This window comes from Protopterus annectens, chromosome 3.part1 (assembly GCF_019279795.1).
Source record: "Protopterus annectens isolate FY-2018-M chromosome 3.part1, PAN1.0, whole genome shotgun sequence".
NCBI classification, from domain to species: domain Eukaryota; kingdom Metazoa; phylum Chordata; order Ceratodontiformes; family Protopteridae; genus Protopterus; species Protopterus annectens.
The window spans coordinates 1724807097-1724820926 of record NC_056732.1 but is presented as its reverse complement, the minus strand read 5'-3'; the positions used below and the strand labels follow the sequence as shown (position 1 = coordinate 1724820926).

Below are 13830 nucleotides of genomic sequence, written 5' to 3'. Positions count from 1 at the left end.
ATGAACACACACACACACACACACACACACACACACACACACACACACACACACACACACACACACACACACACACACACTTTATTTTCTTTATACCTATATATATATATATATATATATATATATATATTACACTCACTAAACAGCAAAAGTGCTACTTAGCGAGTGTAAAATAATGGTGACCATTAGGTTATTTTCAGTCTGAGCTCCATGGCAGCTTAACATGCTGCTGTGAAGCTGTGGATTCATGTTTCACAGGCATTACCTGTAGATTAATACCCCGCTGGAAAATGTTTGCTCTCCAGTCAGGGTGCTGATCTACAGGTTGCCCATTCTCTAAAAATGATTAATATCCATTCTAGATAGTAAGGAATCATGTCAGCTTGACAAAAGAACATTTTATTAAGGCTCTCAATGAATCAGGAACAAATCTCAACAGAATATATAAATGGGATCTACTGGAGAGAGAGCTATGTATCCTGGAGACCATCCTTTGTGTGAAAAAGGGTCCCCATCCATATGAAGCAGAGTTTCCCCCTAACCAGTTCAAGTGTAACTTGGACAATTGGATGGGGAACAGGAAATTCATCCCTGTTTTAGCACCTATGTCTCTAATGGACACAAGCAGCCTGTAAATGGGTCATCCCCACACCCCTGCTTACTCTGATCAAAGGCATCTTAAGTAGCCAGAGATTTGGGATGCATGGCTACCCTTAAAAGGACCCTAATGGTTGTTGGTCTGGTATGCATCTGTGAGTCAAGGACAAATCCAGAAAAGGACACTTTTAAAACATGAATATTATTAACTTGGGAAATTGACAGAATAGACAATATAGCAATAACCCATGCCTGGCTGTGGGTAATGCTGGATTTACCCACGGTTGGTGTGGTTTGGTCATGAGGGCGAAGCTTGAGTGGCCAAAGACAACTGTGGGTAAATCCAGCATTACCCACACCCAGAAGTGGGTTATTGTTATTATACAATGACATTATTTAATAAAAAAAATACTTACTTTTCTTAAATAATGGCATTATATAATGCCTCCTTGCTGCCCTTCCGCAGCTGTCTGCTATTTTGCGGCAGTTCTGATGTACTGCACATGCGTATGCTTACGCAGTACATCAGAGCTGTGGGTGGAAGCAACGGAAAAAGCAAGATCTCTGTTGCTTTTTACAAACTGTCTCCCTATGTTAAAGGAGTTTAACATAGCGAGACAGCTTTAAAAAAAGGAAGATGTCAGTTACTTTTTTAAAAGCTGTCTTGCTATGTTAAACTCCTTTAACATAGCGAGACAGTGTCTAAACAGCAATGGAGATCTTGCGTTCTTCGTTGCTGTAAAAAAAGACATACTAATGTCTTTTTTGCGTTCCGGCCCCAAAATCCGGACAACACCAAGAAAGGAGGGGGGGTGTCCATATTCATAAAGGACACCCACACCTCAAGGTTGGTGGCAACGCATGATGCATCGGAGACCATCCAGGTGCAATTAACCATAGGCAAGACTGCTCTGCAATTTGTAGCATGTTACAGGCCACCCTCTCAAACTCAGGAATCTCACATGGCCTTCCTGAAAACATTGGAGGGGATAAATGTATCTCCAAACACCATCATACTAGGTGATTTCAACTACCCTAATATAGACTGGGAACACTACTCAAGCCCAAACACTCTAGCCCAAAGGTTCCTGGAGTTCATAAACTCAAATGCCATGGAACAACTAGTCACCATCCCCACAAGAGGAGAAAACATACTTGATCTCATCATCACGAACATGGGATCACAATGTTCAACACCGAAGTATACCCCTCACTGGTGAGATCAGATCATAAACTAATCTCGCTGGAGGTCCTCATCCCCCCACCAGAAATAAAAAGACCACAGTGAAAAACTTCTCAAAAGCCGACTTCACACTTCTAAAAACTAGTGTGGTCTCCTTTAAGGCCCCTGAGCCAGTGGTAAACATTACTCAAACCGCTGAATCACTTACAAATGCCTTCTACCAGCACCTACAGTACTGCATGGATCAGGCAATCCCAAACAAAACTAAGACTCTTTGTACCAAAGGCAAGCGTCCAGTCTGGTGGACCCCAGCCATAAACAAGCTCTACAACAAAGGAGGAAGCTACTACAAGATAGAGCAAAATCCTTGAAAGGTAAGACACCTTTGATCATTATAAGTAAAAAACTAAGAGCTCTCATAAAATCATCCAAGGCAAATTTTGAGAGAAAATCGCCAAGGACTCAAAAGACAATCATAAGGCCTTCTTTAGCTATGTTAGAAACCTAGGAGGAAACTCCCAGATATGCTCAGAATTAGTTCAAAATGATGTGAAGATTACTGAACCTACACACATTGCCAACATACTGGCTGACAGGTTCAGTGCAAACTTCTCCCCTCCCCAAAGGAGAGATATCTATATCAGAGGATTGTAGCCCCCCAAACATCTCCAACGCCCAGGTGAGAACTGCTCTCTCCAAGGCAAAAAACACAGCATCCATGGGACGGATGGTGTCCCGGCTGTGTGCTCCACGAACTCAATGAGGAATTAAACCCGCAGTTAGGACAGCTGTTTAATCTTAGCCTCACCTCAGGATATGTACCCAAGGAGTGGCGCACGGCAACTGTGGTCCCACTTCACAAGGGCGGTGCCTCCACCGATCCTGGAAATTACCGTCCCATTAGCTTGACAAGCCTTATCTGCAAAGCCATGGAGAGGATCATAATGGAACTCATAAATAAAGACATAGGGAACTTGCAGACTTTGGATCCAACCCAGTTTGGCTTTGTCAAAGGCAGATCATGCCTTTTAAACTTGGTTGACTTTTTCGAGACAGTCACCAAGGCCAATGATGAGGGAAAGGCAGTCCATACAACCTACCTCGACCTGGCAAAGGCCTTCGACACAATACCCCACTCAGGTATCATCGAAAAACTCATCAGCTTGAATGTAAACCCATACATCACAAGATGGGTTGCAAACTGGCTAAGTGACAGAACCCACAGGGTCAGAGTTGCTGGAGCCATGTCAGACTCAAAGCCTGTCACAAGTGGTGTCCCACAGGGCTCAGTCCTGGGCCCACTCTTGTTCGGCATCTACTTTTCTGAAGTACAAGCAAACACAGGAGGGTTATGGCTGACAAAGTTTGCAGATGACTGCAAACTGGGCGCCATAGTCGAAAACACATCTGACACAGATATCCTTCAGAAGGGCCTCACAGAAACGAATAACTGGTGCCAGAGCCATGGCCTAAAGTTAAACGCCAAGAAATGCATAGTCATACCCTTCGGGAAAAACAAGGTTACCCTAGCTACTATATAGGTGGCAATCCACTGAGCACAGAAGAAGTCATCAGGGATCTGGGGACCCAAGTTGACAGTAGCCTTCGCTTGACACTCATGTTGCTAAAGTAGTTAGGAAAACCTTCTACATTGCCCACCTGATCATGAAGGGATTCACATCTAGATCAAGGGAGGTCATCGTCCCCTGTACTCATCACTCATTAGACCTATGATTGAGTACAATGCCCCATTCGGAATGTATCTGACCCGACACCTGCAGCAGCTGGAAAGGCCCCAAAATTCCTCACCAAAAGGATAAAGGGTCTCAAAAATATGTCTTATGCTGCCCGACTGAAAGAACTCCAGCTCTATTCAGTCTCATACCGCTTGCTCAGAGGTGACCTGTGCCTGACATATAAGGCCATGTCAAACCCAGATTTGATGAATATGCTTCACCTCAAAAATCTAGATCCCTCAGAACCACAAGGGCGGGAGACTTAAACCTTGACACGGTTATTAATAGAATGTGCTGGAGGGAAAGATTCATCACCCAGAGACTCCCTATGCTGTGGAACAAAATCCCGGTACATGTGAGGCAGAGCACCTCGCTGGCCTTGTTCAAGAGGAATCTTGACCAATGGATGGGAGATCGCAGATATACCCCAGGGATTACTTCAGTGTCACTGCTTGACAGAGGCACAGCAAAATAATAGGCATAGTTTTATTCAATAGTCAAAGACCACCAACTGAAACAATAATCCAACCAGCGTAGTAAAAGACAATTTATTTTGCAAAACGATCAGAAAACCAGTAAGACAAGCGCTTTCGCCTGGTATATTCCAGGCTTTATCAAGTCGAGACATTAAACAGGTTACACCAGTGTGTTTAAATAGTGTTAATTGATTGATTGTAAATTGGTGTTTCATACCTTGTTAATTGTTAACCCTAGCCTAACCACAAAACTTAAAAACATAATGCAAACAAAAAGTAATTGTTTGCGTTTAACATGACACATTAGTTTCTATTGTGTGTTTAAAATAGGTGTGTTCATTTAAAATACAATAACATCATAGTTTAAACATTTCAATAAAATGTTGATAACAAAATATAATACAATATAAAAAAATATATATTTAAGACATTATAGCTTTTTAACTGTCAGGTAGTAAAAACCTTCTAACCTGCCATAATGTAGTGCCAGTCAATTAACTGTTAAAAACCTGCCATGTTTTTGTTGATAACAAATGTGCTGTGCTGAATTTAGATGGGGTAGAAAATCATGAATGAGATGTAAAAAATTGTTTCATCATGATCTCTATAATCTAGCCCTTCTTAACCTGAGTAATGAGCCAATGTTGATTGAACCATTAAGTCCTGGTGGTTTGCATTCAACCTAAGCTGCCAAATGAGTTCTCTGAACTCAAGTGTGGACTCCCAGTCCCCCCCTCTAATGTGTGGATTGAGCTGTTCAAGCACCATAAAAGACAGTTTTAGGTTGGGGCATTCAAGAGAGTGTTTGTAAAAAGCATTGGCTCATTACTCAGGTTAAGAAGGGCTAGATTATAGAGATCATGATGAAACAATTTTTTACATCTCATTCATGATTTTCTACCCCATCTAAATTCAGCACAGCACATTTGTTATCAACAAAAACATGGCAGGTTTTTAACAGTTAATTGACTGGCACCACATTATGGCAGGTTAGAAGGTTTTTACTACCTGACAGTTAAAAAGCTATAATGTCTTAAATATATATTTTTTTATATTGTATTATATTTTGTTATCAACATTTTATTGAAATGTTTAAACTATGATGTTATTGTATTTCTATTTTAAACACACAATAGAAACTAATGTGTCATGTTAAACGCAAACAATTACTTTTTGTTTGCATTATGTTTTTAAGTTTTGTGGTTAGGCTAGGGTTAACAATTAACAAGGTATGAAACACCAATTTACAATCAATCAATTAACACTATTTAAACACACTGGTGTAACCTGTTTAATGTCTCGACTTGATAAAGCCTGGAATATACCAGGCGAAAGCGCTTGTCTTACTGGTTTTCTGATCGTTTTGCAAAATAAATTGTCTTTTACTACGCTGGTTGGATTATTGTTTCAGTTGGTGGTCTTTGACTATCGTATTACTGGTTTTCTTCTTCCTTTACAAGTTATAGTTTTATTCAAACTAAAGGGGTGGCGAAAGCCACATAACTATGGGCTAGGCTTATAAATGCCCTTGGGCAGATAGCCTAGTATGAACCTATGAACCTATGAACCTAATGGAAAAAGTCCAGGCGACTGGACCTTTTTCCATTAGTATAAGTTTGATTTACAACGTGCACGCTGACCAATCAGCGTGCACGTTTTGGAATATTAATGGGAGGGGTCGTTGTCCCTATACAATGAGACAGTTTGTAAAAAGCAACGGAGATCTTGCTTTCTCCATTGCTTCCACCCACAGCTTTGATGTACTGCGTAGGCACACGCATGCGCAGTACATCAGAACTGCCACAGAATAGCAGACAGCTGCGGAAGGGCAGCAAGGAGGCATTATACAAATGCCATTATTTAAGAAAAGTAAGTATTTTTTTTTCTTAAATAATGTCATTGTATAATAGCAATAACCCACTTCTGGGTGTGGGTAATACTGGATTTACCCATGGTTGTCTTTGGCCACTCAGGCTTCGCCCTCATGACCAAACCACACCAACAGTGGGTAAATCCAGCATTACCCACAGCCAGGCATAGGTTATTGCTATATTATACAATGCCTTCCCTAAAACGTGCATGCTGATTGGCCAGCCCAACCAGCGTGCCCGTTGTAAATCCGTCAATATACTAACGGAAAAAGGTCCGGTCGCCCGGACTTTTTCTGTTAGTATAAAACACTGTCTCGCTATGTTAAAAGAGTTTAACATAGCGACAGGTTTAAAAAGCAACGGAGATCTCCGTTGCTTTTAAAGCTGTCTCGCTATGTTAAACTCTTTTAACATAGCGATTAGTAAAAGCAACGGAGATCTTGTGATCTCCGTTGCTTTAAAGCTGTCTGCTATAGTAAATGGGTTTAACATGGCGAGACAGTTTAAAATAAGCAACGGAGATATCCGCCGCTTATTTTAAAGCTGTCGCGCTATGTTAAACCCATTTAACATAGCGAAACAGTAAAAAAAAGCAACGGAGATCTTGTGTTCTCCGTTGCTTTTGCCCACAGCTCTGATGTACTGCGCAAGCGCGCAGTACATCAGAACTGCCGCAGAATACCAGACAGCTGCGGAAGGGCAGTAAACAGGCATTATACAATGCCATTATTTAAGAAAAGTAATAGTTTCTTTTCTTAAATAATGTCATTGTATAATAGCAATAACCCACTTCTGGGTGTGGGTAATGCTAAATTTACCCATGGTTGGCTTTGTTTGGTCATTGCTATATTATACCATGACCCCCCCAAAACGTGCAAGTTGATTGGCCAGCATGCACATTGTAAATCGAGTTGTACTAATGGAAAAAGGTCCGGTCGCCCGGACTTTTTTCCATTAGTATAACTCTACTTTTAAAACACTGTCTTGCTATGTTAAATGGGTTTAACATAGCGAGACAGCTTTAAAATAAGCAACGGAGATCTCCGTTGCTTATTTTAAAGCTGTCTCGCTATGCTAAACCCATTTAACATAGCGAGACAGATTTTAAAAAAAAAAAGCAACGGAGAAAGCAAGATCTCTGTTGCTTTTTTTTACTGTTTCGCTATGTTAAATGGGTTTAACATAGCGAGACAGTTTTAAAATAAGCAACGGACATCTTGCTTTCTCCATTGCTTTTGCCCACAGTTCTGATGTACTGTACATCAGAACTGCCGTGGATGCCAGACATCTGCAGAAGGGCAGTAAACAGGCATTATACTATGCCATTATTTAAGAAAAGTAATAGCTTCTTTTCTTAAATAATGTCATGGTATAATAGCAATAACCCACTTCTGGGTGTGGGTAATGCTGTATTTACCCACGGTTGGCTTTGTTTAGTCCCGAGGGCGAACCACGCCAACCGTGGGTAAATCCAGCATTACCCACACCCAGGCGTGGGTTATTGCTATATTAATACATATTTTCTGAAGTAAAACAATCTTGCAACTGTGATTATAATTTTTATTAAGTGTAAATTACCATCTTTTCTCCAAATTTAGGAAAGATTGAGAGGGACAGTGCTAAAATTTGAGTCAAAAATCAAGGATATTTGAGATGCATGCGTTTTATAATACGAATTAACACATTTTAAGTATGTACGTTCTAGTTGGAGCTTTCATTGTCACAACTAAGCGTTCCACGATTTGCATGTTTCTTCACGTTCTGCAAACACAGTGTTCCACATTTTCGGACATGGAATGCTGAGAGTTGCTGCATAAGGTGAAGCGGAAATGCAAGACAATCGTGTGCACGTACGTATACATGAATGTAAATGTGTGTATATGCATGCAATGTATGTGTGTATGAATTTAAGTGCCACTTTGTATCTTGAGCTTCTGCAAATCTGCCGTTAGAGAGCAGTAGTTGTCAACGTTTATGACACAGCGAGTCAGAGGTTGGGACTGCTGCTATGAAACTGAGCAAAAGCAGCGGTTTCAGTTGGCAAGCTGAACACCAATAATTACACACTGATATATGCAAACTCAGAGGCAGCCGTCTGCAACTTACTTTCCCTGCAGTTTGCCACTAAAGTCGTCTACATGGCTGATAGCACTAGCACTGAAAGCAGCCGAGTTATTTCACCTTTGATACCTGTAAGTGTGCGCTTCATTGCAAGAACCAAGTCTTTTGACACTCTACAGCATAATCTTAAGTTTGAGCTTCTGATCTCGACTTTGCGCTTAGGGCAAATCAAGTACTCTGCAGCATGGATGTTTTGGGTCTCATTAAGATGCATAGGTATGGTTCCTAGACTCTTGTTCTTTGACTGGTGGCATAAAATAGTGGTCGCCTCCGGCTGCTGTGGAAGTTACCGTCGCTGCGGCATCTGTCGTGGAATTATGAATATTGTATGTGGCTGGTGTCGGTACTTCAGACGTCCAGTGGTGCTCATACTGTACCATTCTAAATGTTACGGAAGAATAAATCTCACTGACGTAAATGATTCGTTGTATGATGGTTATCTGAAGTATCTTTCTGAACGTTTTGGTAGGTTTGTTTCTCTCTTTAGTTTATGGCCTGTAGCAATTCATGTGTTTTTCTGTTCCTTTGTTTTCCATAGGTAGAAGACTTTAGAATTGCTTTATCTCAAAATGCAAATATCGTGTATTACGGCTTAACATAAACAGAGGGACACATAGCAACAACTGCCAGTATTGCCTGATAAAATTAAAATGCATTTTCTTTAAGGATGTAATAGTTTGTAAAAGGGCTTGTGTTCAAACTGTCAATCACTGGAATTAGGGGTGTAGCAAGCAAATTCCGTTTTGTACTCATAGGTTCATACTAGGCTATCTGCCCTAGGGCATTTATAAGCCTAGCCAGAGTGTGTATGGCTTTCGCCACCCATTTTAAATTAATTTTGCTATGCCTTTTTTCGAGGTTAGTATACTGTGCCTCTGTCTAACAGTGACACAGAAGTGATACCCGGGGTAAACCTACGATCTCCCATCCACTCATCAAGATTCCTCTTGAAGAGAGTCAATGAGGGACTCTGCCTAACCTGGACTGGGATTTTATTCCAGAGTGAAGGGAGCCTCTGGGTTATGAATCTGTCCCTCCAGCATGTCCTATTTATTTCAGTGCTGAGGTTCAACTCTCTCAAGCGCGTAGCTCGATGGAATTTGGATTTTCTGAGGTGCAACATGTCCATTAATTCCAGGTTGGACATGGCTTTATACATCAGGCACAGATCGCCTCTGAGCAGGCGGTATATCACTGAGTAGAGCTGGAGTTTCTTTAACCGGGCAGCATATGGCATCTGTTTGAGCCCTTTGATCCTCTTGATGAGGTACTTTTGGGGTCTTTCCAGTTGCTGCAGGTGTCTGGTAAAGTACATCCCAAAAGGGGCATTGTACTCAATTATGGGCCTGATGAGGGATGAGTAAAGAGGCACGATGACCTCCCCTGATCTAGATGTGAATCCCTTCATGATTAGGTGGGCTATATAAAATGTTTTTCTAACCACTTTTGCCACGTGATTGTCAAATGAGAGATTGCTATCAACTTGGATCCCCAGGTCCCTAATTGCTTCTTCCGCACTTAATGGATTACCACCTATGTGGTAATTTGTGGGCACTTTGTTTTTGCCAAAGGGGATGACTATACACTTTTTGGCGTTTAGCTTGAGGCCATGGCTCTGGCACCAGTTGTCTGTTTCTATGAGACCCTTTTGGAGGATGCTTGTGTCGGCTGGAGAGTCGATTATGGCACCCAGTTTGCAGTCATCTGCGAACTTGGTCAGCCACAGTCCTTCCATGTTGGCCTGTACCTCTGAGAAATATATACCGAGCAAGAGAGGTCCCAGGACTGAGCCTTGTGGGACGCCACTTGTAACTGGTTTGGAGTCTGACATGGCTCCAGCAATTCTAACCATGTGGGTTCTGTCCTTGAGCCAGTTTGCAACCCATCTAGTGACATAGGGGTTTATATTTAAGCGGGTGAGCTTATCTATAATGCCCGAGTGGGGTATTTTATCAAAGGCTTTTGCGAGGTCCAGGTAAGCTGTGTGGACCACCTTCCCCTCGTCAATGGCCTTGGTGACTGTTTCAAAGAAATTGACCAGGTTTAAGAGGCAGGATCGGCCCTTAACAAAGCTGAACTGGGTAGGATCCAGTGTCTGTAGGTCCCCAATATCTTTATTTATGAGGTCCATGAGGATCCTTTCCATAGCTTTGCAGACCAAGCCAGTCAGGCTTATGGGGCAATAGTTTCCAGGATCCGTTGAGGCACCACCTTTGTGGAGAGGGACCACTGTTGCTGTACGCCACTCTTTGGGTGCATATCCTGTAGTAAGGCTGAGATTGAAAAGTAGTTTTATGTTTGGGTTTAGCTCTTCTTGGAGTTCATGAGGACGCAGCCCGGGACACCGTCTGGTCCCATTGATGCTGTGTTTTTTGCTTTGGAGAGGGCGGCTCTTACCTGAGCATCTGAGATGTCAGGGGGGCAGCACTCTGCTGGGATAGATATTTGCCCTTTTGGTGGGAATGGGGGGGAGAAGTTTGCGCTGAACCTGTCAGCTAGGATGTTGCCAATGTCTGTGGGTTCGGTGTACTTTTTGTCATTTTGGACTAATTCTGAGCATATCTGGGAATTCCCACCCAGGTTCCTAACATAATTAAAGAAAGCCTTGTGATTATCTTTAGTGTCCTGTGCAATTTTTCTCTCGAAGCTGGCCTTAGACGATTTTATGAGTGCCCGTAGTTTTTTGCTAATACTGATCAGAGATGCCTTCCCTTTTTGGGATTTTACTCTATCATGTAGTAGCTTCCTCCTTCTATTGTATAGTTTGTTTATGGCTGGGGTCCACCACTCAGGACGTCTGCCTTTGGAGGATTGCGTCTTGTTTTTATTTGGGATTGCATGATCCATGCATTCCTGAAGGTGTTCACAGAATGCGTTTATAAAGGATTCTGTGGTCTGGGCCGTATTTTCCACAGGCCCAGGGGCTTTGAAGGATTCCAACTCGGTTTTGAGGAGTGGGAAATTTGCTTTAGAGAAGTTTTTCACTGTGGTTTTCTGGGCAGGGGGTGGGGCCGCGATGTGAATATCCAGTGAGATTAGTTTATGGTCTGATCTTACCAGTGAGGGATACACTTCTGGTCTGGAGCATAGAGTCCCCATGTTGGTGATGATCAGGTCCAGTATGTTTTCCCCTCTTGTGGGAGTGGTAACAAGTTGTTCCATAGCATTTGAGTTTATAAATTCTAGGAACCTTTGGGCTAGGGTGTTGGAGCTAGAGTAATGCTCCCAGTCTATGTTTGGGTAGTTGAAGTCTCCCAATATAATGGTGTTTGGAGAGACCTTCATATTTTCCAGTGTTCTCAGGAAGGCTGAGTGGGGTTCCTGGGTATGGGAGGGTGGTTTGTAGCTGGCTATAAACTGGAAGGCAGTTTTACCCACTGTTAGTTTCACATGGATAGTCTCTGATGCTTCGTGCTGTGCCACCAGCCTGGAGGTGTGGGTATCTTTGACAAATATTGAACCCCCCCTCCTTTTGTGGTTCGGTCCAAGTTTTGGGGCCAAAAAGCATTGTATGAGGTATAACCTGGTAGTGCTGGGGTGCGTCTACTGTTTCAATCACTGTGTGCTGTATTAAATATTCACCTTTCAGTTTATGTCTCCCAAGTCTCATATTTTTTGTTTTGATGACAGTTTTTGATGTATTTATCAACATATTATTCTCCTGTGCCCAAATGGTCAATTTAGTCAAATTATTTTGCAGACATGCCTTATCTGTAATACTTGTAATCAGTTTACCCAATTTCAGGTCGTCAGCATAGAAGAGTTCATTGGCCTTGACTATGCAGGAGTCTGTAATGACAGTAGCTGTTTTAACAGGAGGTCATTTTGTGGTAGATATCAGAAGAGTTTTTATTTTCCAAAGAGTATAATGTTACATTTTTTATTAAGCCGTAGTTCTCATTCATTTTTATGGGTAAGGCCATTTTGGAGGACATGAATATGAGCTGTAATTTTTACAACAGTTCCAAGTCTGCAGTTGTCCGAAAAGAAACCCTTAATATTAGCTTTTACTTATGCATAGTGGATGCCAAGAAGTAGTGATCCCAGAGGGCAGCTCTGGGAGACACCACTGGCAATGAGCCTTTTTTAAACACTTTTATTAAATTATCACTTACGAAATAGGCACATATAAACTAATAGAGAAAATGAGCTATATTAGTGTTTTTCATGCATTATTCATTGGACATGTTTCTTTCTAACAGCTGTCAATCACTCCAACACTACATCACTCACTCAATTCCTGCCTTCTCTTAAACCTCATTCTTTCTCCTGAACATTATTCTGCATGCATCAGGCCCACAAAGTCTATGTATTTCTGGATCGAATTCAAAACCTCGAACTTCATATAACCAAACTTCATTTTTGCAAGATGAAAAATGCAAAAGCTTAAGTACCTGAATGGCAAATCTTTCCCAGGGTAAGTAAACAATTGCCCAACATGCCCTTTTCCCCCTATAGTTGGAGGGTGTGGAGGTGTGGGGGAGTATTCCCCCACCTAGGTGGGTTTTGCTCACTTTGGTGTGTGTTTCGTTTAAGTTTGGGCAAGTGTTTACCTTCCCTGGGAAAACTTGCCATTTGGGTATTTCAGGTTTTGCTGTTTTCATCTCGCAAAAATTAAGTTAGGTTATATGAGGTTTGAGGTTTAGAAGTAGAGCCGTACTTCTGTGTAATTACTTCTCTTTTGTAAAGATACAAATTCCAGTTCTTTTATCTCTTTAATAGTGTTCAATAGTTCAATTACAGTTGTTTAGATTTTGATTTCCATTTTCTAACAATTGCTTTTTGGCAGTCAATAGCATTAAACTTAGTATGGCCTTGGTATTTCTAGGCAATTCAGATACTGTTTCCAATCTCAAAAGAATCATTTCCCTAGTTACAGTCATTTGCTCCCCAAATATCTTGAGGAAAAGTGCACCACCTACACTAATTAAATGGGTTCTAATACCAGTTGGTTATCCAGCAAGTTACGTGAGAGTTTTTATTTAGCAGGGTCAGTTTATCAATAAAAAAAATACTATCTTGTTTGCTGATTTCCTGCCTTTCCTAGCTAGTATAGTACAGATCCCAGGCTTTGCAGGTTTCAGGACTTTATTTTCTGTGTTCAGAGCTATCCAGATCTTGCTGTGGTAGAGGGTAGTCCTTCTGCTTACCAGTCGGAGTGGTGAGCATTGTACTAACACTAGAGGAGTGGTTTCCAGCTCTAAAATTGTAATTTTATTAGCCTTTTCGGGTTGATTTCTATCCCTTTCAACTTACTGACTTAACAACGCATGTGTTTGCTCATTTTTTGCATCATGCAGCACCACGGGGCTACTGTTAAACTATTCCAGGTGTCAGAAACTCTGTTCTTCAAATGTTCCCTTAGAACTAGCTGGTTTCTCAGTAGTAACACTAAACTCTGAACCTCTGTGCGCACTTGCTCTAGAACCTGCTGGAAAGCACTAGGAAGCCTTAAACTTTTAACTCAACTCTCCTTGTTAATAAGGAGAAATTAATAGTAGGCACTAAACAGCCTGTAATTGCGAAGTACCTTGCAAAGGTAAGGGAAAACAGCTCTTGTACTTTACAAAAAAAGAACTTAAACAGGCAAGTCCAAGGGTCAGCTTCCAGTGATTTCTCCTGTCCACCTGGTGAATCTGGGGCAATGCAGCAACTGCCTCATGTACACAGACAACCCTCTCCTCCTACCACCCAATACTACAACCTGTGAGAGATGCACTTACTTAGCCAAACTAGAAGCAAAGCTCTCTTCAGCCAAGATTGTGCTAGACAGTCAAGAGGGGAAGGTTAACACCTGCACTACACCTCAAGCAACACATAGCCCTTCAAAATCCACACCATCAACA

General features: G+C 41.7%; 2 protein-coding genes across 2 annotated transcripts in view; one reads left to right on the top strand and one right to left on the bottom strand.

Annotated features, from left to right (window-relative positions):
- Positions 1-13830, bottom strand: part of LOC122798641 — a 278214-nt gene that overhangs the window by 137603 nt on the left and 126781 nt on the right. The window lies entirely within an intron of this gene.
- Positions 7833-13830, top strand: part of LOC122798640 — a 392518-nt gene continuing 386520 nt past the window's right edge. Inside the window, exon 1 of the mRNA XM_044067726.1 lies at positions 7833-8449. Within this exon, the coding sequence (XP_043923661.1) occupies positions 8002-8449 (448 nt within the window). The 5' untranslated portion in view covers positions 7833-8001. The remainder of the gene's footprint in view (positions 8450-13830) is intronic.